Source organism: Prionailurus bengalensis, chromosome E3, assembly GCF_016509475.1.
Source record: "Prionailurus bengalensis isolate Pbe53 chromosome E3, Fcat_Pben_1.1_paternal_pri, whole genome shotgun sequence".
Taxonomy (NCBI): Eukaryota; Metazoa; Chordata; class Mammalia; order Carnivora; family Felidae; genus Prionailurus; species Prionailurus bengalensis.
The window spans coordinates 29,921,189-29,947,967 of NC_057357.1; the positions used below are offsets into that span (position 1 = coordinate 29,921,189).

The following is a 26,779-nucleotide window of genomic DNA, read 5'->3' on the forward strand; positions in this document are numbered from 1 at the left end:
CCCTGATAACTTACAGTTTCCTGAGGACAGTATGTTCCCACCAAGGTACTTCACTAGGAACAAAAACAGCCAAAGAGATGACCTATGAACAGGATAGCACCCAAACGGCTGCATCCTCTAACATTCTTCTGTGAATGCTAAAGCTAACACTTGTCTGAACTTGAGACGGTCATATTCAAGAGGCCGAATCCCAAGAAGAGGAATACTGAGGGGAGAAAAGGGTCAGAACCATCTCCAGTTCAAAGGCTGACACTTCTGGAACACGGTGGTCCATGTCTGCTGATGGATCTCTAGCAGTGGCAGCCTTCCTTTCTCACAAGGGGGTCCTCAAAGAAAGGTGTAAAATAGAAAGAGTAATGAAAACATCAACAGCCCCCTTCTTTGGTTTAAAACAAACAAGCAGAGCCCCGTACTTGTGAGACATTGTGAGACACACGTATCAAACACGATACAGATCTTTAGGGTGCGTGGCATCTCGGGATGATGGACACATTTGCAACAGCTTCATCTGCAAACCACAGTGACGACAGTAAGCCACAGAAAGCCGTGAAGCGTCTCCTGACTGCACGTGGGTCCGCGGCCCTCATGCACTTTGCTGGCAGCCCTGCCCGCCATCAGGTCTTTGACTAGACATCACATTCTCATGCTGACGTGCAAAGCATGTGTGCTACCAGGAGGGTACCACACAACGTGGACGCATGTCAGCGACGGTGAAGACGAAGCAAACACCAAACACAAACCACCTGTGTTTTCCATCCAGGTTCCTACGTGGCAAAACAAAGCACCTTTCTTATGCCATACTGCTTTCAGGGAGAGGAATCATCTTGCCCATCGATTCCCTCCTCGTTGCCTCTTTAACCTTCCCAAGAAGCAACATCATCGCACTACAGCGCCACTCAAAGCAGGGGAGGCGGGCAGCCTTCGTCTCCTAAGAGCCATGTACTGGGTGTCTGTTCGTGACTGCACGGAACACGTGTGGGATGCACGGCCAAGGGCGGCAGGAGCAGCAACGGCCAGGAATGGAGGGTGTGTGTCGAAGCAAAGGCGTGAGGAAGAACATGAATGGAAGAGGCAGAGGTACAGATGACAGTCAGGGTGTAAGCCTGATGACCCAGTCTGGCTTAGTTTTCACCTCTGACAGGAGGGGGGCGGCCCTGGACACACTGCACGGACTGTCAGGCACAACGCCCCGTGGAGAGCCTCGGGTACGCTGCCACTTTGGGTCAGTGTTAAAACACAGTTACAGTATTTGCCCACATTAAATATAACCAGTCACTCACAACCTGATGGAAGCTCTTCTGAGAATTTATAAAAAGTACAAACAGGTACAGGCTCATGATTCTGGGAAACAGCAAACCTCCTTTGGGTACTTCCCACTCAGCCCATCAGTAAAAAAGTTTACATATCATAAGCGACAACCAGTCCGCACCCCAAAGGCAGAACGTCCAGCCCAGGAGAGGCGAGGATGGAACCATGCACACAGTGTGGCTGTCCCTCGGCACTGGACAACTGGAGCTGGCAGAACCGGAAGCTGAGCCAGGGCGGCGAAGGCGCGAGGGGTCCTGGAGACAGAGGACCTGACTCTGTTAGTAATCAGAGCACCACTCGTGGTTGTGGGATCAAGATGCTTTCTCGAATTTCTCCGGGGCCCTTATGAATCCGGCCCGGAGACCATTTTCCTCCCTTGTAGGCTCCACACTCGTGCTCCCGTGGACACAGGGAAGGCCCGGCCCGCTGACCTCTGCCAGGCCTGCCGCACGGTTGTCGTTCTTAAGACAAAGGAGTAAACTGCTATCCCGGCTGGTCTCTGGAAAAGTGACACACTCTGCATGTGTCGGTAAGACTGCACTTCTGTAACCACAAAGGCAAGACTAGAGGCTGGTCCGGCAGGTGCTTTCTTGGGGTGGCGGCGGGTGGCCGAACAGTTGCCTAAGAAGCCAACGTCCCGGGCAATGGCCTTGCGTCTGAAAACTGAACCTCACAGCGTCCTCCCTGGTGCCGAGATGGGCGGATCAACTGAGCTACTGGGCTGACACCACAGCCTCCATCCTATGAGGAGATTAACTAAAACTGAGGGCTCTCCAAGGCCATTGTGCAAATACGACATGCAAGAGAAGAAAACATGTAAATCTAGAGAATTCTGAGGGAGAAAAAACCATAGTTCCAAACAGTCAGCGAGCGGCGACATCGTTTCAGAAAACAAAGGACACGGTAATAACAGAGCAAAATAGAATTTACGTTACCATTGCTCTTATTTGAACATTTTCAAAGAATGCCTTTGTCTTTGAAAAATGTAGAAATGAAAACAATCCAACACATGATCCTGCTAAGTCCTTCAGTTTAACATTGTTGAGTTTAAACTCATTTGATTTTCTCAACAACGGGGGGGGGGGTTTAGATATAAAAGATACATATCTCATTATACAGCTAGCATTGTACTCTCTGCGTAAAAGCAAATACCTCAAGTTGAGAATTCTACGACAGCTCTGTTTCCTGATGACAAGACTCAAAGAGGTGCTCAAAGGACCTCCATCAACGAAGGGAGAGGAAGTGACAGAGCCATTTGCATACTGTATGTGGCACGTCTTTCTTAATTAGCCGAGTCCAAGTCTTTTATTTTTTATTAGAAGAAAAACTTTTCATCTAAGAGTCAGATATGTTCATTACACAGACTAAGGAAATATACCAAAGGAGGAGGAAGAAACTAAGCAACAAAATCCCTGAGTATATCACCCACAGACACACAACTACTGTAACCCTACTGGTGTATTTCCTCTGTCTCTTATCTAGTCCTAAGTTTGGACCCTCTGCTTCCACACATCATACCGTACATGTAATGAAAAATACTCTTTTTTTAATGACTACACATTCTTTGCCGTGCACACTCCATGGTGTACTAAATATCTGCCTGTCATTTAGCACGGAGGTCGTTTCCGATTTATGCTACTATATATAATGATGCTATGGTGGAATTTTTGTGTATAAAGTTTGTTCCTTATTTCCAGATATTTCCCTAATTCCTAGAAGGAGTAATACCTCTAGTGGTCCATAGAAGGTATGGCTGTGAAGTAGTGAGATGCATTTCTTCGGGGGCAAACCAGCATCTTTGGAAATTACAGCAGATGGGGGAGGGCGTGAATACAGACTACTTTACATCTACTTCATGTAGAGAAAAAAATTCTTAATTATTGAATTTTCCCAAGGTGGACAGGTCTTAATACTTTTTAAGGCTAACCTTCAGGGCTTACTCTTATATTTCAGCAGAGAGAAAAAAATACAAACAATTTAAAAAATTCTATTTTGTGCTATTCTTTACTACAACAGATGAAAACAATAAATGTGTCAAGGGAAGTGCTGGAGGCTTGTTTTTTTTTTTTTTAAAGAAATGTAAAACTTGGATTTTTAAGCACCATTCCAAAAAATGAAAGGGAGCTTATTCAATGTTAAAGAGGAAAGGTCTCTGTTATACGACATCACAGATACTCTACACATTGAAGAATATTTTCTTTTAGTTCCTTTCCCCTGCTTTTTGTTAAATGGATTAAAATGCTTTTGGAACAAAATTTCCAGGTTAGTTTCTAATAGAAAAAAAAAGAAACATAATATGCAATAATGTCTTTCACATAATACTTACACCCCACTTCAAAATTTTCAGCCGCTTTATGAACCAAGGCGATTTGTCTGTTCTTTTTTTTCTGTAAGTAGAACGTTTGAAGTGCTTCTATAATATGACATAAAGTGCTTTTTCACTCTAAAGGAAAAAAGCCCCATATTATGCAGCATTTTAATAACATACGACAGTTTAGCATGAACTGGATAAGCCAGAGCAACGCGCAGTTTTGGCGCAAAGGGCTTGCGAGGGGACATCTGAGGACGGTATACTACAAAAACAGGGCAGAAATGACCCTTTCTGGGAAGCGGTGTGGCAGTGGGCCATGATCTTGGAAATTCTCAATAAATAGCCAGTTTCACTCATGGGGTACGAAGGAGGGTGGGACAAGAAGGGGAGGGGACATAAGCAGCTGTCAGTGCGTCAGAGAACCCGACTGCGGGACATCGGGCAGGATAAACCGCAGAATCATGGGGAATGAAAAGCCCAAAATCCTGAGAAGTCAAGGGAAGGCCGGCTAACCAGAGGCCAAAGCAAAGATGGAAAACCAAAGAATACTCTAGAATTGATGATGTATCGACTCTGAAGTCAATACCAGGCAAAAACCAGGCCCTGGTTTCAGTTTTTCAATTTAATTTTTTCAAACAGATGTTTGAGTAAAGGGAATAAAGTGATTGGGGTTTGGCAAAAATCTATTACGGACCGTTAAAACTGCATTAACTTAGGGGCCTGGGGTGCCTGGGTGGCTCAGTCTGTTAGGCGTCCAACTACGGCTCAGGTCATGACCTCACAGTTGGTGGCTCTGAGCTCTGCGTTGGGCTCACTGCTGTCAGCAGCCCACTTTGTATCCTCAGGGTCCCTCTCTCTCTGCCCTTCCCGCATTAGCACTCTCTCTCAAAAATAAATTAACATTTAAAATAAATTAGGGGCCTGATGCTATGAAAACAAGACAATGTTATCATCATAACATCTTTTCAACAGATATGGGAGGGAGTGACGGGTCCCTAAGTCACATCTTAGGACAGTGAAGCCTGAGGGCCCCATTCAGTCCTGGATGCAGTGGTTTATTAAAGTGGCAGTTGAGTGGTAAAATGCACAACTACATTTGCTTACAGGTAAGGCCGAAAATTTGAAGTCTTGGAAAAATGTGATATTGAAATAGCAAAAGATTGATGAACTTTTCCTTGTCCTTAAAAATAAATGTTTAAAAAGGTGGTGGTTATTAATACTGTACTATGACCACTATTACTCCAGATGCTTGGGAAAAATTACCATTTTTTCCCCCAAATATAAAACCATAAGGATTGTTAAAAAAAACTTTATTATTTTTTAAAGCAGTTTTAGATTTACAACAAAACTGAGAGGGAAGGACAGATTTCCCACATACCCCTGCCCCCACACATACAGTCTCCCCCATTATCAGCAAGGTTTTAAAAAATTTAATCCCACCAAGATTCGCATGTTCTTGGTGTGGACGGGTACTCTGTAGTCAGAAGGTCACATCCTGAGAATTCCATCTGGGCCCGGGTCTCAGAAATACACCATTATATGTACCACCAATGCCTCTATTCAAAATCCATGTTTTAGGAGAATCTTTTCTATTTATTTGTTGAAATAAAAGTGACACACACACATAAAAAAGGCATTAAAAAGAACAGTGAATGTTGGTCCATCCCACTCCCCACCTCTAGTCCTCCACCATAAAGGAAAGCACTGGGAAGCTTCCATGGCTCCAGAGGGTGTTCTGTGAATATTCCCAGAATATTAAATATAAAATATGCAAAGGAGATGTATGGGGTGAGATCTTACTATTCATGTAGTTTGGTGACGTGCTTTAAAACACCCCACGAAATCTAGCTCATTCTTACCAGCTGTGTTAACGGCTGTATCTAACGTGTGGAGGTCTCAATTGTATACACGTTAAGTCTCTAGGTTTTTTGCTATTATAAACCAGGCTGCGGTGATTGTCCTATTCATTTTTTTTGGTATCCTTTCATGATGATGATGATTATATAAAATGTATGATAACAGAATATGCACTTCAAATTCTGATAGGGGTGCTTTGCAATCCAAATGGTTTCAGTACTCTGTAGTCCCACTTACGACGTAAGAGAGGACACTTCTGTTCGTCCCTTCCCCAGTATGTGCGTCATCGTGTCTTAAGAGAAGTTTAAATTCAGAAACAAAGATCACTTCCACTCACCCCAGACCACTGGCAAATATCATGCCAAAAATAATAGTAAAATTTGATATAACTAATAAGGAGTAAGGGACCAAAAGACATCAAAAGAATTAGGGAGGGTGATGGGGCAGGTTTTTGACTGAATGTGGAGACATTTACGGTTGTCAGAAGCTCTAGTTAAGCTTTCTGTTGCAAACCTCGTATTTATTCATAAACCTGGAAGAATTTTCTGATGTTCCTGGGTAGAAACCTCAAGCACAAGACATCTCATTTTTTTCCCCTTCAACACAGCTAAGAGATGTACTAGACAGATTTAAGATATATTTAGAATAAAATCAACCAGTACGTGGTAAGAGACTGGATGCTGGGCTTGAAGGGGGAAGACACAACCAAGATGGCTCCTGGGTTTCTGGCTTAAGCACCTGGGTAGACCGGTGACTGAGACGAACAACGCAAGTTGGCCATTTGGGAGCTCGGTCTCGGACGTGTGTGAATTAGAAGTGCAGATGTCAAAGTGACGATGGCTCTGGGGGTCCAGATTTCAGAAGGCAGGTCTTGGAAGGAGACTGAAATTTGAAAGTCGTCACTTATGTGGCATTTAAAGCCCTGAGAGTCCGCCGAGCTGGAGAATACGGAAAGAGAAGGCAAAGGAAGCCCGGGACTCAGCAACGAGGAACAAGGAACGTTAACAATTAAAAGCCCACTTATGGGTCAGCGAGGGGATGAAGAAGACCCAGCAAAGGAAGTCGAAGAAGCCATCTGTGAAGGAAGAGGAGCCTGGAGAGTGGTGTAAAAGTATTTTCTATAAGGGGGTCATGAGGAGCTACTGCTCGGAGGGATGGATGTAAGTCAGACCAGAGGAGGCGTACGGAGTAAAGGAGGGGCAAGGGTGTGAATGACGTCAACGGAAGCAATGCTTTCAAGATGGTGCCCATGAAGGCAGGAGAGAAGGCGCAAAGCTTCAGGCCGGAACATACTGGAGCAAGTCTATAACAGATGAAGAGCAAGAGAGAGGAATGGGGAGGGGAGGGGAGGGAAAGGGGAGAACGGGGCTGAATGAACAGGAAGGAGAATGAACAGGAGAGTAGGAAGCGGCAGGTCCCTTGAAGGGGAGGGCGTCCGAGCACACAGAGACAGCTTCTGCTAAGAGCCGCTCCTTCTGGTGCAACAGGAGGGCAAACAGAACGGGGCAGAGCTGCAGGTAGGTATACAGATCTGGATTGGGCTGTCCAGAGACTTGCCAATGACGCCTTCTATTTCCTCGAAGGAGGAGGAAGCCAGGCGATGTGCTGAAAGTGAGGCGAGGGAGGAAAAGGTCAGTCTGAGGCCAGTGCAGGAGGTGCGAAACAGTCGCTGCGGACGGTGAAGAGCAGGGTGAAAAGAGAAACAGGTTATTTGTTCCCGAGATGCTCCGACTAATGGTGGCAACAGCTTGGGGGACAGAAGTCACTCAGGAAACTGGCAGGTCGCTCGTCAGCTCTGAACGTTATCACTGTGATCAGAGAAAGAGACCACGAGATACAAAATCACGACGTCTGGCAGTTCTCCCTAAAGCTCAGCAAACCAAGTTTTCGTCACGAGCAGTTGTAGCCCAGCAATTCCCCGTCTGGGTGAACCAGAAAGAACGGACGGCGGGGGCTCAGACACACGGGTGCATCCGTGTGCGCAGCGGCACCGCTGACAGTCCGCAGAAGTTGGGGACGGTCCCTAAGTCAGCAGCACATCAACGGATGAACGCGCTGCGGTCCGTCCACACAACGGAACAGAATCCAGCCATAAAAAGGAATGTAGCACGGACAGGTGCTGCCACACGGACGAACCTGGAAAACACGATGCTCAGTGAAAGACGCCAGACAAAGGCCACCTGGTGGACCTGTGCCGCGTGTGAAATAGCCACCTGAGACAGAGTTCAGAGTGGTGACTGCTACGAACTGGGGTGGGGGTTGGGGGGGTGGGAGGGGGGTGTGGGAGCAACTGCTTAACAGCTGCGAGGTTTTCTTTGGGGTGATGAAAATGTTTTGGAACCAGAGGTGTGTCTGAGCAACCTGGTGAATACTACTAAATGCCTCTGAATCATTCACTCTAAAATGGTTAAGTTTTTGTTATATGAATTTTAGCTCAATTAAAAAAAAACCAAACACGTCAGCAGAACAAGAGACCTTAAGACACGAATAACTCAATAACCAAATTTCTCATTTCTCACCCACTCCTAGCTAGCCCTCACCACAACTCCATTAACCACTAACGCTGACTCCATCTTTTAATAATGTGATAACTATAGTCACAGCTACATTTTACACTGCTGTCACACTGAATTCTAGGTTGTCCCGGGGCTGTTCTGGCCCCTATTTCCCCTTCTAGACCACATCCCTATATTCTAGCATCTTCTGCAATGCTCACAGTATAGAAGTTTCAATCAACACGTTTTACTTAACTTTGCACGGTAGACTTACAGTATGTAACGGAGTTAGAGTTTCTAAGGAAAGAAAGCTCTGCCAATTTTTTTTTTTAATACTAGGCCAAATTTAAGAAGAGATCAACAGAAGAATTTTCGAGGGGCAAGGGCTTATCATGGGCAGAACCAAGATTATTTCAGTTTGTTGTAGGAATCTGAGGCTTGGGTATTTTTGAATTACTGTGGGTGGTAGAACAGAAAATAAAATTTAATACAAGATGACTAATAAGGGAAGGTGAAGGCAAAGGAGTCAAGAAAACCATGAAAACCTGGCAGATACCAGTTGGTTTTCATCTCCACTTACAATGACTGTAAAATTCATGATGCATTAAGGAAGAGAAAAAGGACTCAAGGACTCTCACACATGACAAAAGGGAGCAACCAAAGATCACAGACCTCTGGCTTTATTTTCAGGGCTCTAACTTGCCAATTACAAAGTAAGCCTCTTCTTTAAGTGATGCTACAAACTAGAAAACACAAAGAGGCCCCAAATAAAGTGGTGGCTTGTCTTCTAAGAGCCACGCCATCTGCACTGACGCGCAGGCTTCCCGGACCACGGCTTCCTTTCTGGAGCAACGCAGTTACGTACGGAGTGTATGTAAATCGACACTCTGACATGACGAAGGGCAAGCAGCACTGTGATCAGGAATTTTTATATTATGATTATTTTCCACTGAAGAAAGGGAGACAACATCAAATTAAAAAAAAAAAAAACTGTACAGGGGTGCCTGGGTGGCTCAGTTGGTTAAGCGACTGACTTCGGCTCAGCTCATGATCTTGCGGTCTGTGAGTTCGAGCCCCATGTCAGGCTCTGGGCTCTGTGCTGAAAGCTCAGAGCCCGGCACCGGTTTCGGATTCTGTGTCTCCCCCTCTCTCTGCCCTTCCCCCACTCGCACTGTGTCTCTCTCTGTCTCTCAAAAATAAATAAACTTTAAAAAATTAAAAAAAAAACTGCACATATTAGTGTTTGAAAAATTTCTTAGACGACATAGGAAATATTGCCTTTCTTTCCAATGTCAGAAAGCCTAACGTAGCCTATGAACTCGCCGGGTGTGGGGGATATGGGAAGGGGCAGGTGAGACAAACTTTGGAATTTAAACTTGCTGGTAAGGAGGTCACAGTCTAAAATGCACCATTTAGCCTCTATTAGGAATTAAAAGCAAAAATGAAGTAGAAACAAAAATGCGAACAGTCCAGGCTAACATGCGATAGGTTTCCTGAATTATTCTGCAGCATGAGGTCAGGAAGACCATGTTTTCAACATGCAGCTTTGGAAATTTACAGGCACTTTGATAACTCCGTGGTTGGCTGCTGCTTCTGTTACCATGGAAACAGACTGCTAAAAATGGGGCATGTTTCTTTAAACTGATCATACCTTCACACAAATTCCCTTCTCCTTTTTGTCAAAAGTTGGAATGAATTTAAAGTATGCCTCTCGTGGTATGACAACGTGATGTCAAGCTGGGGGGCCTGGTACAGAACAGCAGGGGTAACATCAGTCTGTGGCACGCATACAGAAGGATATTACACACATACGCGTTTTAAAACATCTCATTTGGTTAAGGAGTGGTGGAAATGAAGTACCTAGTGGCATAAAAGGAAGTATAACGCAAATATCAGGCACTTTGAAAGCAACATCATCCACTTAACTGCCTCATCACCAGCAACGTAAAGAGGTTAAAACAATACTTGATTTCTTTCTTGTTGACAACGGACTTTTAATCTGTACGACCCTACTGGCTCTATCCCCGAACTTCCACATTTCTTTTTTTTTTTTTAATTTTTTTTTTCAACGTTTATTTATTTTTGGGACAGAGAGAGACAGAGCATGAACGGGGGAGGGGCAGAGAGAGAGGGAGACACAGAATCCGAAACAGGCTCCAGGCTCTGAGCCATCAGCCCAGTGCCTGGCGCGGGGCTCGAACTCACGGACCGCGAGATCGTGACCTGGCTGAAGTCGGACGCTTAACCGACTGCGCCACCCAGGCGCCCCTGAACTTCCACATTTCTTAGCCTACATGGTTCCCAGAGAAGATAATATTTTTCTTATTTTGGGGGCAATCAGAACTTCTCTATTCCACCACCACCACATCAGAATTCCAGTGGGCAGCTCTCGCTAGAGGTGCCGTTGAGTAAAAGCATCTTCCTAACTGCTCTAAGCTGGGAAGATGTACGTGGCATAAAACATTCTGAAATGTCTTAACGTAAATGCCTGAGGCAGGTTCTCTGAGTAAAAGGACAAGTGACAATGAAACAGGAAAACTGTGGCATATTAGGTACCTCCAATTTTTCCCAGACTAGAAAGCACATGCCACTCTTTTGAGGCCACTTGATCCTGGCTCAGTGGCTTGGTTTTTCTGCCTACTTTGTGGATTTAGAAATGGGCTGCGTGCACACACACACACACACACACACACACGCCAATCTGCCCAGGAAAACAAGAGAACTGAGAAGTGGGCTAACCTGTGTGCTCTCCTAGCACCCCAGCGACTGTATGTGATGGTGCAGACGAAGGGGTGAGCTGCGGCCCGTCAGGCCAATAGAGCAGGGTGGGGTGGGGAGGAGAGGCATTCTGGGAGAAAAGAGTGATGGAGGGACAGAAAAATGTGACCCGCTTCTGGACACAGGGGAGGGGGCCTCACTTGAAGGAGAGGTCCGATTGGGTGGGGCGAGATGAGGAGGCAGCTTTTGGTCTACTGGAGTCAAGACCCCTATAAAGACTGTATTTGAGGAAAGGGACCTCGACGACAAGGGTGTGGCTGTGGTGCAATAATGCTGTGGATAGGAGAAAGAAATACTGTTGAGGTAGAAGTGACAGATCTGGTGACAGGACTCGGTGACAGGTTATGAGGAGGAGGTCAGGGATCAGCCCTATTCAGGTGTCCGCCATGAGTCAACAGGTGGACAGAGGTGCCCTCAACTGCGACAGGACACTGGAGGAGTGGGTCTCATGGGAAGGTGAAGCCGGCTGGTGTCGCCAGGTCGAGGACTGCACAGGCCTGCCTGGAACCCGCGAGAGAGGCTTGACCATCCCTCACTGGACCAAAGTACACATGGGTTTCTTCTTTATCTTTTATGCACGTGTGCTCATTTTTACTCCTATATTATCATTTACTTTCTCACTTTTTGGGCTGTGAGCTCCTTGCATGCTGGCATAATACTATGCATGCTCAAATTTCTGCAAAACGGAATTATTTCCAATAAAAAAAATTAGATAATTTCATCTCAAAAAGAGCACGCACCATTTTCTTTTTAAAAACACTGACTCATGTCTGGGAAGAGGGATCTTTTACCTTTTCCATCACACCTGTATGTTATTTCAATTTCTGAAAAGGACAATATCCTACTCTTTGAAATTACTTTTTTAATGTTAACTTAGTGATATCTCACTGTACAACACTTTCAATTTTGTAGAACACTGACAGAAAACAAAGAAAGGAGACATTCCCAGAGAAATCAAAATAGTTGTAAAACTCAAGTGCTTTTACTGTAAAGCTTTGTAGCATTCTTTATTTCAACTGCCTATTTGTCTCTCCCACCATGGCTCAATAAATGTATTTTAGTTAGGTCAACAACAGAATCAAGATTGCACTATTACATTTTGTTAATTTTTGCTTACTTTGAAGGAGCTTAGACAAAGCCTACCTGAAAAGGGAGAGTGGCCAGATTTTGGCAAAAATCAAACAATAAATAACAATGCTAGCAATCTAGTGATGGTCCAGGGATCACTCTGTATATCTCCACAGTGCCTTAAGGAACCAATGCATTCCATTTGGGGGTTATTAGTTTATAGCTAATTATAAATTCTATCTGATGGGAATAGTTCAAATGGTATTCTGCTTAAGAAGGCAGGGAGGCAGATAATACTCTTTAAATCCTTGTTGCATAATAATGTGTCTATGAGATAGATGCAGGACACTGGGGGTGAGGTATGAAAATGATCCAAATAAGGATTCTATCCCCCCAAATCATTACGGCCTAACAGTGAAGATAATAAAGATACAATAGCAAAAGGTAAGGGGTGCCTGGGTGGCTCAGCCAGTTAAGCATCTGACTTCGGCTCAGGTCATGATCTCACAGTTTGTGGGTTCGAACCCTGCATCGGGCTCTGTGCTGCCAGCTCGGAGCCTGGAGCCTGCTTCTGATTCTGTGTCCCTCTCTCACTCTGCCCCTCCCCCGCTCATGCTCGCTGCTCGCTCTCTCTTGCCCTCAAGAATAAACATTTAAAAAAAAAAAACACAAAACCCAGCAAGACGTAAAATGCCATAGACAGACGCAGATCAAGTTATCGGGAACATACAGAGGGAGGAAATTATTCTTAGCTGATAGGGTCAAGTGACTTTCTTTAGGAAATGACATCGGGGTTGGGTTTTCCCAGACTCAGCCTGCAGAGCTGAGGTGAGAGGAACATGGTGAGCAGGGGCGTGAAGTGGCGAGGGGAGAGCAACACCATCTTTCACAGAACTTTCGACACCGGGGGCAATCTTTTATCATCTGCGCTGCTCAATACGGCTGGCTCTAACCACCTGTGCCTAATGTGATGAAGGAGCTGGATTTTAAACAAAGTGTTTCATTTTAATTACTTTAAATTTAAAGAGCCACACACAGCTAATGGGCAGCGCAGGTACAGCACGTATGAGATGATTTCCAACATTCAGAGAAGTTCTGGCGCTTAGGGAAAGGTATTTGTTTCATCTCTCCTCCCCAGCATGGCCTGCTTAGAGGACTTCAGACAAAGGTGCACTATCTTCTTACACAGCCACGGCCCAGCACACCGCGTCGATCCCCCCACGGTTTACTATGCCACCTACCATGAACTTTCACACCCTTTATCTCTACTGGGATTCACCGGCCTGTGACAGAAGTGGGAACGTGGCCCCCCAGTCTGGAAGCCTTCCCCCCGCCCACACCCACGGGCTGGACAACACGACAGGAGCCCAGATCCCCCAGTCGCCGAGAGGACAGCTGACCAGGGTGGCAGTCTGATCCACCTTGGGCCGTGCTGAGCGAGAAATCCACTTTGGTTCAAACGCTGAGTCTTAGGGCTGTCAGAGCAGTCCGTTTTGGTCAAAGGAAATTAATAGACAGCCCTGTTTTCTTTCTGTGGTTTTTATTCTCACCATTAGAGAGCTCTGGAAACTGGACATCCATTTTCCTGTTTAATTGTAACTAGCTGGTAGCACAGGTATTATGGTTCGTTGCCTTAATAATGACTCCGATTAAATCACTCAATTGAATTAAAACACCTCAACTTATTTGATTTTTCTTCAAAATCTGTAATTATTACTTCTTCAGTTGTCAAGTCAGTGATTTGTAACGTCCTTTAGTTCTAGAACCAGAAATGAAATTTAAATCTCATCCATGTTGCACACAAACAGAAAACGTTCAAAGCCTTCTGTGGACAAGTCAAAGGCCGAGGCTCCCTGTTGCTGCTTTGACAAAACAAACTAGTCTAAGGAGAGTGTTCTGTTTTGAATTTCACCAGGAGAATCCGAGATGCTTACGGCTAGCCTCACCTAAAGCAACTGATAATGAAATTCCCCACTACGCACACGGCCTGGTATTTACCAGGCACTTTATATAAGCATTCACAAAGCTGCGAGGTCATAGGCTTCGTTATCCCAACAGTTCTTTGGTATGTGATGACGACTCCTCGTAGGCTGATGGTACTTGGAACATCTTCCTCTTAACTTTTCAGTAGGTATTACTACCTTTTCTTGTTCAGGAGTTGCAGAGACTCCCTGAAGCCCGACACTATTTGCTAATACGTCTGCTTTTCCCCCTAATAATAATTATGGCTAACCAGCACTGTCAATAGTAACAGGAATTCTGCGATATCCTAATGTAAGTAAGAAAGAGGGCAACACTGGACTCCCAAGCCCTTACAGTCGACACACGTCAGAAACACCACAGAGACTGAGCAGTGTCCATGCCGTTAGAACTAAATGGACCAAAATCCATCGTTCCTCATTACCTGGAAACTCGCGGTCTCGAAAGAAAAAAAAAAAACACCAGCAGCCATTCTTTCAAATAAGCCAACTCTGCCAAAAAGGAGTGGAAAATGAAACGCTACTGATGTGAAATATCCTAAGTATTTTTAGTGCCCTTCACACGTGAGGCAGAAACCTTCAGACACTAATAGTCACTTGTCTATGTGTGTCTTTTGACAGAACGGCGTAGGATCTAATGAGACTCCAGGGCATTTTCGCGTTTCCACAACTGCTGCTGTGTCAATCAACTTTCACGGATCAATACAACTAACATACGGTCCGAGGCCGAAAAGCAGAGGAAACTCAGCAAAGGGCTGTCCCAACGTCGTCCTCTAGAGTCCGATGAGGTGACCACCGGTACTCATCGGCGGGCAGGGACCGTGACACTGTGAATTCCAGGAGTTCGATCTTGCACAGGAACGTTATTTTCATACTACTCCAAACAAAAAGGGCTCTCTGCAAAATTTCTCCTATTTTTTCCTGTTCTAATTAAACCCAGGTCTAATCTCTCTTTCACCGTCACTAACTTGGAGGTAACAGATTACCCTTGGTATCTATGGGTTTGCTTGTCCCTCCCCCCACCCCGCCCCCACCACCACCCAGCCCTATCTCTGGCAGAAAATGAGTAGAAATGCAATCTCTTGAGGTATGAAGAAAACCCTGTTCAATGCAGCTGTGATGAGAGAGACTAATTTGATCCAAACACATCTGTGGAGTGTTTTAAAATATGAAAGTTCTCTCCCTTTACCTCTTTATACCTGTGAGCTTATATGACAGTAATATTTCTCTATGTGATAAATATATATATATATATATATATATATATATATACGGAATTTTAAAAACTAAAATTTAAACAGAAGGAAAAAGTAACAAAGGGCTGAAAACAAGACAAGAGGGATGACAGAATGGCATCAAATTGGACATCTCATAAAAACAGTATCAGGTACGTACTGCTTTTCCTCCTTGTACAAATGAGGACAGAAATTAAGGCTCAGAGCAGTGAACTTGTCCAGGGTCACAAAGCTAGGAAATGGTGTGCCTGGGACCTGATCCCAAGTATATCTCACTTGAGAGTCCATGTTCTTGCTCGTGTGACATTACGCTGTCACACAAGTTTAAATGGAAGGCACGGTCACAATCGTTAGGGAAACAACCTGTACCTTATGTAATCATGTCAACTCTGCTTTGCTGTGCTTGTTGGTAATTCTACCCGGTTTTCATATTTTTAATCCTTGTTTCCAGGCTCCTTTATCAAGCTCTGCGGTTGTGACATCTCCATTTTCCTCCACTTCCTCAGTTTTCAAGTAGCACAAAAATTGTTTTTAAATTTCAGGTATTAATAGGAGCCTAACACACGAACTTGACTTAAATGATACACACACAGCTAATTCTTAACTTTTTTTTAAGTTACAATTTAAAAACCTTAAGTTCCCTCAGGGAATCTCTAGAATGTGTCCTAAAAATCCCACTGGTATCGATTTTAGAAGAATCCACAGTAAGGCTTGCTGCGCACAAGCAGAGGCGACCCCATTGTTTGATTCCTGGTAACAGCTATTTATACATGATTGTGTTTGTTTTGATCGAGAGGTTTTTTTCTACTTGTACTTAAAAGTAGTTCAACTTTAAAAAGTCCCACTGTTGTTTCTTCTTACTATCTTTCAATTCTGTAACAATCCCTACCATCACATTCTCATATTCTAAGTGAGCAAAAAAGGGGGCAATATGCTTTTGGAAGAAGCTCAGACTCCTGCTCAGGCAGGTAAGTCTACATTTACTCTCTGGGTCTAGGAGGTGAGCAAGAGCGAGTGGAGAGGTGAGGGGGTGGCTGATGGCCGGAGCTGAAAGCAGATAAAACGAAAAGAGGATATTGTGGGTTTTTTTTTCTCCCAAAGAACACTAGAAAATCAAACTTCAAAGTCAACAAGCATGGCGAGGGGTGGCCTTCAGGATCCCAAATTCAGGAAAAACTTCATGTCAGTAGGTCCTCTATTTCCTGAACCATGGCCCTTGCTCTCCAGCTGCAGTGGAGCACAGATGGCACCAGTCTTGCCACACTTCGGTATATGCCGGGCCGGGGGACAGCAATGCTACACCTTTGGCCATCTTCTCACGTCAATCACTAAGGTGCTGTGCAGTGGCCATCAACAGTGATCGCCGGCATTCACAAGCTTATCTTATGCCTTGTTAAAAACCCCCACGAAACTAAGCAATGCATTTTTAAAAAACAAAACAAAACAAAATGATGCACTGAGCATTACAACCAAACAAACCAATCATTTAAAGACATGCTTAAGAAAGCAGTAGCTACCTTCCTGGCTTTAAACAATAAAAACCATGAATGTGTCAAGTGGAAAAAATTAATTTTCCTGGAATTATGTGTTTAAGCCTAAAGCAAATAGTGTGCTAAAGACTATCGAAAGGGAAATGGCCTCTCCTAAAGGGGTGGGGGCGGGGGGCATGAGAAAATGCACGAAATGGACCTGGCAGGATTTCACTGAAATCAGGGCTGGCCTGCTAAAGTCCCCTTCCTGCGTGAAACCCTGCAACACGCCTAGAGGTCTGTGAGCTAGGGAATGGTTGCAGAGAGCCACCGAGGACAGCACTGCGCTTTCATTTCCAGGAACTCGGAGCGTGTGCGGTACAGGAGTGAGCACAGAGAGAAGACACACCGCACGGTAGGCAGACGGGCACACGGACGTGCACAGCCTGGCCTACGGGCAACAGAGACCCGGCACTTGTGCCCCCAGCCACAGACACACTGACCTTCCTTGAGACTTTTCTGGTTGCTCCCCTCAAGGCATTCCTTCTCTTTGACCGGTTCGAAATCCCCAGCAGTTAAAATCTCCGGGAAGCCCTGTTGCTGCTTCTTGGAGCTATCGATCATGGTGAGAGGCTCCTGGAGACGGGCAGCATCAAGCGGGAGAAAAGCGCAAGGTGCAGAGCACGCTCCGGTCCGGTCCGCTCCCCGGGTCCCGGGTCCCTCCTCGCAACGCCCCAGGCACCGGCTGATCAGGTCTCTAAGCAGCCGGAGGCAGCCATTCCCCTCTAGCTCCCGGCCCGACCCGCGCACACACACACCCGCGCTGCGCGGCAGGAAGCCCTCAACTCTCTCCACCTCCCACCAGAGACACCCGCAGGCACGATGCTGAAATCCCACCCCTTTTCCCAGCCAGCCCCCTCTCCCCTGCCATTCCGGCTGCCCCCTCCCCCCGCCTCCCCCGCGCGCCGGGTCCTTCCATCTGCAGTTCGATGGTCCGAATCATCTGACAAACACTGAGTCAAGCGGTTAAAAATAAATCCTGTAGTTGTTAGAAGAGAAGACTTTGCTGATACCTAAGAAGACAAAGTGTTGCCTGCGGTCTCTCCCCGGCTCTCTCAACACACCCGCAGGCTGGGGGAACACTTTCTATCGGCCAGACAGGCACATTCATTACTCATTAAGTTCTCCAGCTAGACAAACGGCGGTCTAGAGCATCAGAAGGAAGCGGGTCTTATCTCAGCGCAGGCACCACACTCCAGAAACGCCCTACCAGCATAACCGGCTACCAGCGCACGCATCCCGCTCCCAGGGGTCTTTGGCCGGGGGCTTTGCCCCGAGTCCCGCTCTTCCGGGCAGAGCCGGGGCTCTTGGTATCGGGGAAAGGCTCTGGAACTGCAGCTCTCGGCCGTCACCAACTCAGACCCGGGCAGCACTTTCCCTTTGTGCCGCTAGTCGGCCGAGAGAGTTAACATCGCCATGATTGTGCGAAGGGAAGGTCTCCTCCCATGGATGAGAAGCAGACGCAGCGGGAGAGCTTCTGTCTCCTATGGAGCGGAGCGGAGCAGATTCGGCCGGCCAGCGGCCCGAGTTTTATCTCACGTGAGTCATTTAATCTCACGGGCACCCCTCCCGTGAGTCACAGACTGCTGGCTGTGGGTGCCGCTTGGAGGGAACCACTAGGTATGGCACTTCCAGGCAAACGTGGAGAGGAGCCTGTTTTCATACATATCAAATACATATCTACCCATAGCTACAGCCAAACCAGTCTGGTTTTTTTTTTTTTTTTACAGGTTCAAAGTATGCTCCTTTGCAAAGGGTTCCCATAAAACCCATGAGAGGCTGTAAGAGCAGTGGATGGGATCCTCTTCCATGAGGGCTATATTTTGCTCACTTTTTTTATAACCAACATCCAGCAAACTGCCTTAACTATTAGTTTTCAATAAAACTTGTTGCATGATTGAGGGAACGAATGAAAGCTGAAGAAGCTCCAACAGGAAAACTTGTTTTGATAATACTCAAAATTCTGAATCAGTCCTAGATCAATGACTATTAGTCACTGATTTGAGATGAAATCGTTCTCTAAAAGAAGCACATTCTCTCTTTAGAATATACACATACATTTTGAATGTGCATCTGACATGATCCTTCTGTGGGATAAAGAAAGGATTACGTTTTTGAAGCCAGAAAAATCGCTATCGTCTTCACCACTGAAACACAAATGGGGACTGGATGAGGATTCTGTCCTTTGTCCCTGGGTCCAGGGCTGGCATGCACTAAACCCCGTGGTGTTCTAGAAAGATAGTGATCTACTCTCCTCCAGCGTCTCTCGAGAATGGGATTACACAACACATGACATGCTTCTTGTCAAGTCAAATTCCTTCTGAAGCACCGTAAGCCCGGTGCTGGGAGTCTAAACCCCCACAGCACAGACAACGCTGAGCTTATCACACACAGTTCACAAAAATGTGCTCAAAGGCTCCACTACTATTTCCGATTCTGAGGCCTCTGTTCATCTACGTTGACTGTGTCTGCATCTTTAAAGGAGCAAAAAAAGTAACCATAGTTTTTTGAGGACATTCTTTAGGTCAGTCGCCTTTTTAGCAGTTTGGTGAAGTTTATCTCATCTAACCCCCAAAAGCCCTTTCTGACCACTATGATGTTTGGTTCATTGCAGACATTTTACAGACCCGGCCCCAAGTTACAAAGCTTCTAAGGGGCAGGTCGGAAATTTAACCAATCTTAGCTCTCCAAAGCCTGAGTCTTTGATCTTGAGACAGGTTTTAACAGCAGAGGCCATAACTTTTATGGCGACCTAGCAATTCTACTCCTGGTGAGGGAGAAGGAAGTCGACATAACCATATCAGAATGTTTTCGTGAAAGCATTTCAACTTTCCTGAAATTACTATTTCCTGAAATAATAAGAGCAGTAGCCAAGTCTGTTGAGTGCTTACGGTGTGCCCCAGTCCAAGTGCTTTCCATACGTCATCTCATCTGTCCTGCTGCCAGCCTGGGAGTTCAACACTATCGCAATTTACAGATGAGGAAACTGGGGCCTAGAAAAATTGACTATTTTGTCGGAGCTCACATGTCTTCTACGTGGTGACCGGGATCTGTGACAGGTTGCTTGGCTGCAGAGACTGTATTCTTAATTACTTTTCTAAAAAGAACAACAACAATAGATCCTAATATTCTCTTTCTCATAAAGCTGCTTTTGAAATCCCGCTCAACTGTGTTCAGGCCATAAGTTTAGAAATCTGAGTAGATACGGAGCTCGATCAGCCACGTCAAAATTCTTTACTGGCTGTGTGTGCCTGCCTATGTGTGCTGAGTGGGTTAAAAACTGAAACAGTTCTCTTTTAAGGATCTTCTCTAAACTTATTATTTTTGTATCTGATAAAGATAAAAAAATCTCAATAAGGGAACACATTGTCCTGCTGTAGGTTTCTATCTCAAGTCTTGCTTCTGTAGTTTTGAGAGAAAATAATAATTTCCTTAGTGGTAAATATGCCTGAAAGAACATTTATTTTGTTATTTTTAAAAATCTGAAATAATATCAAATTCACAGAACATTTTTTTCCTGAACCATCTGTGACAAGGCTCTGACGTGATGCCTCTTTACCCTAAGCACTATGGTGTGTAATTCCTACAACAAGGACATTTTCCTAGAAAGCCCCAATATTACCATCAATATCAGAAAATTAACACTGGTTTATCACCATCTAATCCACAGACTCAGTTCCACTAACTGTCCCAACAAAAGGATCCAAACGAGGATCACGTGTGGCCCTGAGTTATTTCAAGTGTCTTTAGCATTCTTCCATTGTGAATAGTTCCTGAGTCTCTCTTAACTCTTCTTTCCTTAAATTTTGAAGATTACAGACCAGTTATTTTGTAGAATCACCCTCGGTTTGGGTTATCTGGTGTGTCTTCATCATCAGACTCACGATCAGGCTATGGCAGGAGTATCTTGGGCAGGAACATCACGGAAGCAGTGATGCGTTCTCTGCGTCCTGTCAAGTGGTACGCAAATTCAATTTGTCTCATAACTGGTAAGAGTTATTTTGATGAACCGATTAAGACGGTACCGGGCATGTTTCTTCATGGTAAAGTTAGTTTTTCTCTTTGTAACAAATTATTGTGTGGGGATGAATTATTTATTACTATGATGGTTGCCAAATGGTGATTTTGAAAAGTCTATCATTCCTTCTACGTTTATTAGCAGCACATCCTACTGTAAGAATAAGAATTCCCTGTATCTCGTTTATGTTACCTGTTTCTATCACCATGGACTCCTGGGCTCCTATTTTATTTAGTGGGGGAGAGCATGTTCCTTTCATTTATTCTGATGCTCAGATTCTTGCAGATTCGGCCAGCGGGGGCCCCTTCAGGCTGGCTTCAGCTCCTGGCTGTCATGGCCCATCCTCTGCGTACTTTATTACTTCCCGGTACAAGGCATCCCGGACTCTTTTACTTGTCCCACCCCGCTGAGAAAGCAAGGGCTGTGTACCAGGTGTGCTCGTTGCTTCTGGGGTGACAGTGTTCCCAGGCCTCCTTTGGAGGAAGTTAGGGAATATGTCTGTGAGATTATGTGTGTGAATGTACACACACTTACTTCTCTCTATATTTAAGCATGTATGTCTGTATTTATTTATATATGTTGAAAACCACGAGTTTGCCCTGATGCCTCCAATTCTGATCCAATGCCAAAGGTTCTTTCTCAGTTTCTCTCTTTTATACATTTGTAACCCCCTTCTCTGACAGCGAGGCTCTGGTCTCCCACGGTCTGTGCACTCCGTTCGCAGATATCCTGGTCACCTCCTTACTGTCAATGATGACCAGACCCGACACAGGTGTCTCCTCACCCCACGTGGGCTCAAACCCTACCCTGGACTGCTGCCCCCACGTAGCTCAGCCCCACAAAATGTCTTTTGGATTCAATCAGGGACAAAGGGACGAAGGATGTTTGCATTCTCTCTGAGTAAAAGAAGCCACAGTTATCAAGTGAACTGCTCTCAGTAGGTCTGTCCTTGTTCGTTACTACATGTACTGCATCATCTTCAGTGTCATTTGGCTCTACTGTCGTGGGGGGCATTTAACTTCAAATGACAGGTGATTAGAGTCACTTTGGTTGTGATAAATCTGCTTCCAGAGTCTTTGTGTGTACACACATGTAAAAGAGCTGTTTCAGTACGAAAGACGGTACCGTAAATCAAGTCATTTTCCCACTACTCCAAGCATAGATATTTAATAAGCGTGAGAAAAATTGTGTGGCTTGGAGACCAGGAATAATCCAGGAAAGGCTTCAGGGACTCAAAACAGAAACAAATGCGGCTCAAGGGACCTCCACAAAAAATTGGCAGAGTCAACGTATGCTCATAAAGCTGCTGATAAAAAAGAGATCGCTGTGGAAGACACTGCGCTTCGATAAAGACAGACTGGACAGTACCACTGATCGGGCAACTCTTGCGCAACCTAAGAGGCCGAGGGTGATGAACGCTGTAATTAGAAGCAGAACGGAAACAGGTTGCTAAATACTGTGTTGTGCTTCTCCTGTAGCCTTTCTGACAACGGACTAAGATGCCTTTCCTTTTCACCTCCAGCATCCTGGGACTTTGAAACAGGGCCTCAAGGAGCCTGTCACTGGAGCAGGATGAAGGTGCATCCTGGGGCTGGCCTCCACAAGGCCTGAGCCATGGTGTGGCACAAGTCAGGCACAGGTGGACAACTAGACTGGATGCATGTAGAGGGAAAAATGGCAGTCTAGGTTACGCCTAATTTTTTCCCCAAGGGTACCGTATTTTTAGTAAAATACAGATATGATCCTTAATTTTCCCTCTTTTAAAATTATAAGACCAATATAAAAATATTGTATCTTTTAAGGGTGCCTGGGTGGCTCAGCTGGATGAGCACCTGACTCTTGATTCCGGCTCCAGTAATGATCCCAGGGTCATGGGATCGAGCCCACATCAGGCTCCATGCTGAGTGTGAAGCCTGCTTAGGATTCTCTGTCTCTGTCTCTCTGTCCCTCTCCCCAGCTCATACTCTAAAAAAAAAAGAAAAAAATATATAGTATCTTTAGATAAATAACTAAATGGTTATGATAAATTCTAATAATTTTATAATTATTAAACCCAATTTAATGATCCTGGTAATTAAAATGATATATTTTTGTTAAAAAAAAAAAAGGACAGAATGCCATCTCTGAAATCAGAGGACATATCCCAAAAGTCGTTCCTTTTCTTTTTACATTTTAAATACACGGATATCAAATGTGTAGTACTTCAGATATAAAGAGATTAACAAATAAGCCCTATGGAAACCACTATTTTATAAGGAGGGACAAGTTTTCCTGTTATTTCTCAGACGAAGGACCGTCAACAGTCTGAACAATTAAGCACGGGCGTAAATGAATACTACGATCGGGTAAAAGAGCCTGATAACTTGGCTTGTAAAGTGTGTTCACACTCCTGAGGACAGGAACCTCGGCAGGGGTGTTCGGGACTGGAATGTGACCATCTCACCATCGGTGACCACTGATTAACCTCCGCTTATGGCAGAGGCAGGAACTTCACCAGGGATGGGCGAATGGCAGGGGAGGCCGAGGAATGCGATTCCTAGCTCCTTCTAAGTCCCCGTTACGTAATGATGGCATCGGTCAAGAGCAGTGTTGGGTGTACACAAGTGACCAGTGCCACGGGTCTCCTCCTGCCCAAAGCTGCAGTATGGATGATGAAGAGATGACAGAATACACTTTATCAGCTTTAAAAAAAGTCATCCAAATCCCTGCTCTATTTCAATTTTTTTTAACGTTTATTTATTACTGGGAGACAGAGAGACACAGAGTGTGAGCAGGCGAGGGGCAGAGAGAGGAAGACACAGAATCCAAAGCAGGCTCCAGGCTCTGAGCTGTCAGCAAAAAGCCCGATGCGGGACTCGAACTCACAAATTGCAAGATCATGACCTGAGTCGAAGTCTGTCGCCTAACCAACTGAGCCACCCAGGCACCCCTCCCCCCCCCACCGTTCTGTCTCTAAGCTGGACCGTTACTTATGAACATGTGAAGATTTACAACAAAGCTTTCCTTAGATCATATATCTTCAGAGTAGGGTGCCATGAATTCGGAGTTACAGAATAGAAGGGAGAATGAAACGGCCGCAACTTCGAAGGTCTGGCACAGACAGAAGGGAGGAGGGAAGAGTGAGAGGGTCAAAGCCCAGCAAAGGCGGGAAGACGCATCATCAAGCTACGAGCAGCGTGATGCTGAGGTCAGTACTTGTAATAAGAACCCTGTCTACAGGAGTGTCTCTTCACCTTTTTTGCATCATTGTCCCCATCGCCTGGTCCTAATCATTTTCCATGAAATTTTAATACCACAGATTTACTACGTATCTGTTTACGTACTTTATGTGTATCTGTGCCTTACACGTAAGTGATTTTTTTTTTTTCCGCCCATCCCTCAAGAACCAATCTGTGCCCCTATTGGGAACGCTCAACCCACAAGAGGGAAAAACCAACGTCCCCTGTTCTGCTGAGGGAAAAAATAGTAAGAAAATAAGAGTGAGCTCTATGTAGGAAACCCTCAACGGGAAAATAACAAATGTCCCCCACCCGTGATAATGATTTTTAGGTCACAAGTAAATTTAACATACCTTTGAGGGTCTTAAAGATCTTTCGATCCTTAGCAGCTCTGAGGTAGGGGACACACACACTGACATGTGTTTTAGAAAACAAAGAAAGGAAACTGCAGTTCAGCTATGAAATACTGTGTTTTAAAGCTGGCCTGCTGGTGAACGCCTGTCTTTAATCCTGGTTTTCTGACTCCAACATTATTTTCACCAAAAGCAAAAACCTGTATGGGTTTTTTTTTTCTTTTTGCTAAATCTACATATGATTTTCAAAGGCATGTAATTAAGGAAAGTGGGTAATTTAATTTCAGGGGGTGACAACATCCCATATGGATTTATGAAGGGTACAGGCAGGATGGCTTTGTGGAAAGAACATGACTTTGGAGGTGAACACAACTGGGCTCTGAGGGCTCGGAGACCCTGGAAAAGTGCCACCATCTCTGTGCCACAGCGACCTCGTCTACAGAAAGGCAGTGACGACAAGGACGACAATGGGTGTTTTCTGTGGTTATGAAAATCAGGGGGAAAATGCATATAAAGTACCCAGCAGAAGCATGACGGGCATTCCCCAAACAGTGCAGTCCGTGAGGACTCCTTTCTGGCATGATCCCCCTCGTCGGCTATCCTCCGTGGCTGCACGTTTGCTAGGTTAGGGGTTTCTCTAGCAGGAGGCGCACACAGATGTCCGTGGGGAGCAGCACGCTAACCACACACGTGTTCTCCGGGTCCCACCACACCCGATCGGGCTGCCCCTGGGTCTGGGGAAAGTTCACAGGGTTTTGATTTGGCGCTTAATATCTTCTGGTGTCTTCCTACCACTTTAGATCTCATTTATTAGATTAAATTTGAAATTTTTATATATGTGGAAAACCCTGCCGATTCTTCTTCACTTCACTGGAATAACGAAATAGAAAAAACGCCCCCAGGTGACTGACCACGGTCAGCCGTGAGCCATAGGGTCTGAGAACTGAGTAGAACAAACACTCAGACATGGTCTCAGGAATCCAAGGATGTATTCTCCGCTGAGCTCTTCATGGAAATTTTTAAATTCTGTGGTTTTGTTTTGTTAGCCTTGAAAAAACGATCCTGAGTCGCCACGTAAGAGTGAAGAGTAAAGAGAGCTGGACATCGTGGTGACAACACACGCGGAAGCCCACAGAAGGCAAAACGGTGCCGGGCCAGCAGCGGTCCGAACAGAGCACAGGTCGCGGGGAAGTGCACTGACAGCGCGCCAGGCAGCCCAGGCTCGGAGCCACAGGATGGCAGCGAGCACCGCGGTCGGGTCCAGCAGCAGCCACTCTGGGGCAAACACGCATTGTGTCACAGCCAACTGACACTGATGCGAATTTCGAGAGCTTCACAGATTTTACAACTGATATGCAAAAGTGTTTCTGTTTTGTGGTTGTGTTAAGCGCTACTAAACCTAAGTGTATACTTTTCTGTATGCTTTTACACGTTTATGGTTGTACCCAATTTAGCAACATGAGACTAGTAAAAATTAATTCTAGTAATTGTTTTTATTTTTCTTTATTTTTTAAACGTTTGTTTGTTTGTTTGTTTGTTTAGAGAGAATGTGAGCAGGGAGGGGGCAGAGAGAGGGAGAGAGAGAATCCCAAGCAGGCGCCACACCGTCAGTGCAGGGCCTGACGCGGGGCTCAAACTCACAGATCTCGAGATCATGACCTGAGCTGAAATCAAGAGGTGGATGCTTGACTGACTGAGCCACCCAGTCGCCCCTCTAGTAATTGTTTTTAAAGGGTCAGTACCTTTCCTGAGTTTGTGAAATACTGCTTCACCATACAACTCAAACGGGGAGAGGGGACCCATTTACTCTGCTGCTTGGCTTCCATACAGTTACCCTGAGGAATTAAACATTTGCCATTACACAATCTGCCTGGATATCCAACCTGGCCATCTCGGGGGTCCTGACACAGGTGGAGGTAAAAGAGTTCTAGAAGACTGTCCAAATCTAACGTGAAACCATGTCATGCCATCATACATGTTCCAAAACGTTTCCTGGGTCTCTTCTCAAGACTATTTTGAGTTAACTGTGCCACTGTTTCAAATCATTTCCATTTTCTTCAAGACCACACTACAACACCACCCTCACACCCTTCTCAGCAAGTAGCGTGGCCCCTAGATTTCCTAATACTGAGGTCTTCACACACAAGCCCCACTCCGCCTTCCCACTCCCATTCTGTCACCTGTCTTTATGGAGAAGTTTTTTTTTTTTTTTAAGTTTATTTATTTTGAGAGAGAGAGCGAGCGAGCAAGCTGGAAAGGGGCAAAGAGAGAGAAACAGACAGAGACAGAGACAGAATCCCAAGAAGGCTCTGCGCTGATGTGGGGCTCAAACTCACAAACGCTGAGATCATGACCTGAGCAGAATTTGATGAAGAAATAATCTTTCTTCTTGCCCAGGGGAATCCAGACACTTTGTTTAGGGCTGTAGTTCCTTCCCACCTACTTACCAAACTGTGATCAAGAAATTATACTTCTCCACCAGGATCCTTCGTACTTACCAAGATACCCGCATTTCCCCCATTCCCCGCATTTCCTAAGATTTTGACTATTTCTGAATGTTCTCCCTTAGCAATCTTATCCTTTGCACTGGTACCATTAACTCCAAACATCCACCAACACACACATCAACA

General features: G+C 45.3%; 1 protein-coding gene and 1 long non-coding RNA gene across 8 annotated transcripts in view; one reads left to right on the forward strand and one right to left on the reverse strand.

The window, feature by feature from the left end:
- MRTFB (myocardin related transcription factor B) overlaps positions 1-26,779 on the reverse strand; it is a 128,968-nt gene that overhangs the window by 65,558 nt on the left and 36,631 nt on the right. Inside the window, exon 1 of one of the 7 annotated variants that reach the window (XM_043560498.1) lies at positions 17,004-17,382. The exons of 4 other annotated variants lie outside the window; for them this stretch is intronic. In XM_043560498.1, coding sequence (XP_043416433.1) covers positions 17,004-17,124 — 121 coding nt within the window. In that variant the 5' untranslated portion in view covers positions 17,125-17,382. Of the gene's footprint in view, positions 1-17,003; positions 17,383-26,779 lie in introns of those variants that run through there. 2 more of the 7 variants (XM_043560499.1, XM_043560502.1) reach the window with 2 other exon arrangements.
- LOC122471646 lies at positions 17,510-25,636 on the forward strand. Its single transcript, XR_006294226.1, has 2 exons — positions 17,510-18,099; positions 25,196-25,636. It is a non-coding gene; the product is annotated as an uncharacterized LOC122471646 (long non-coding RNA).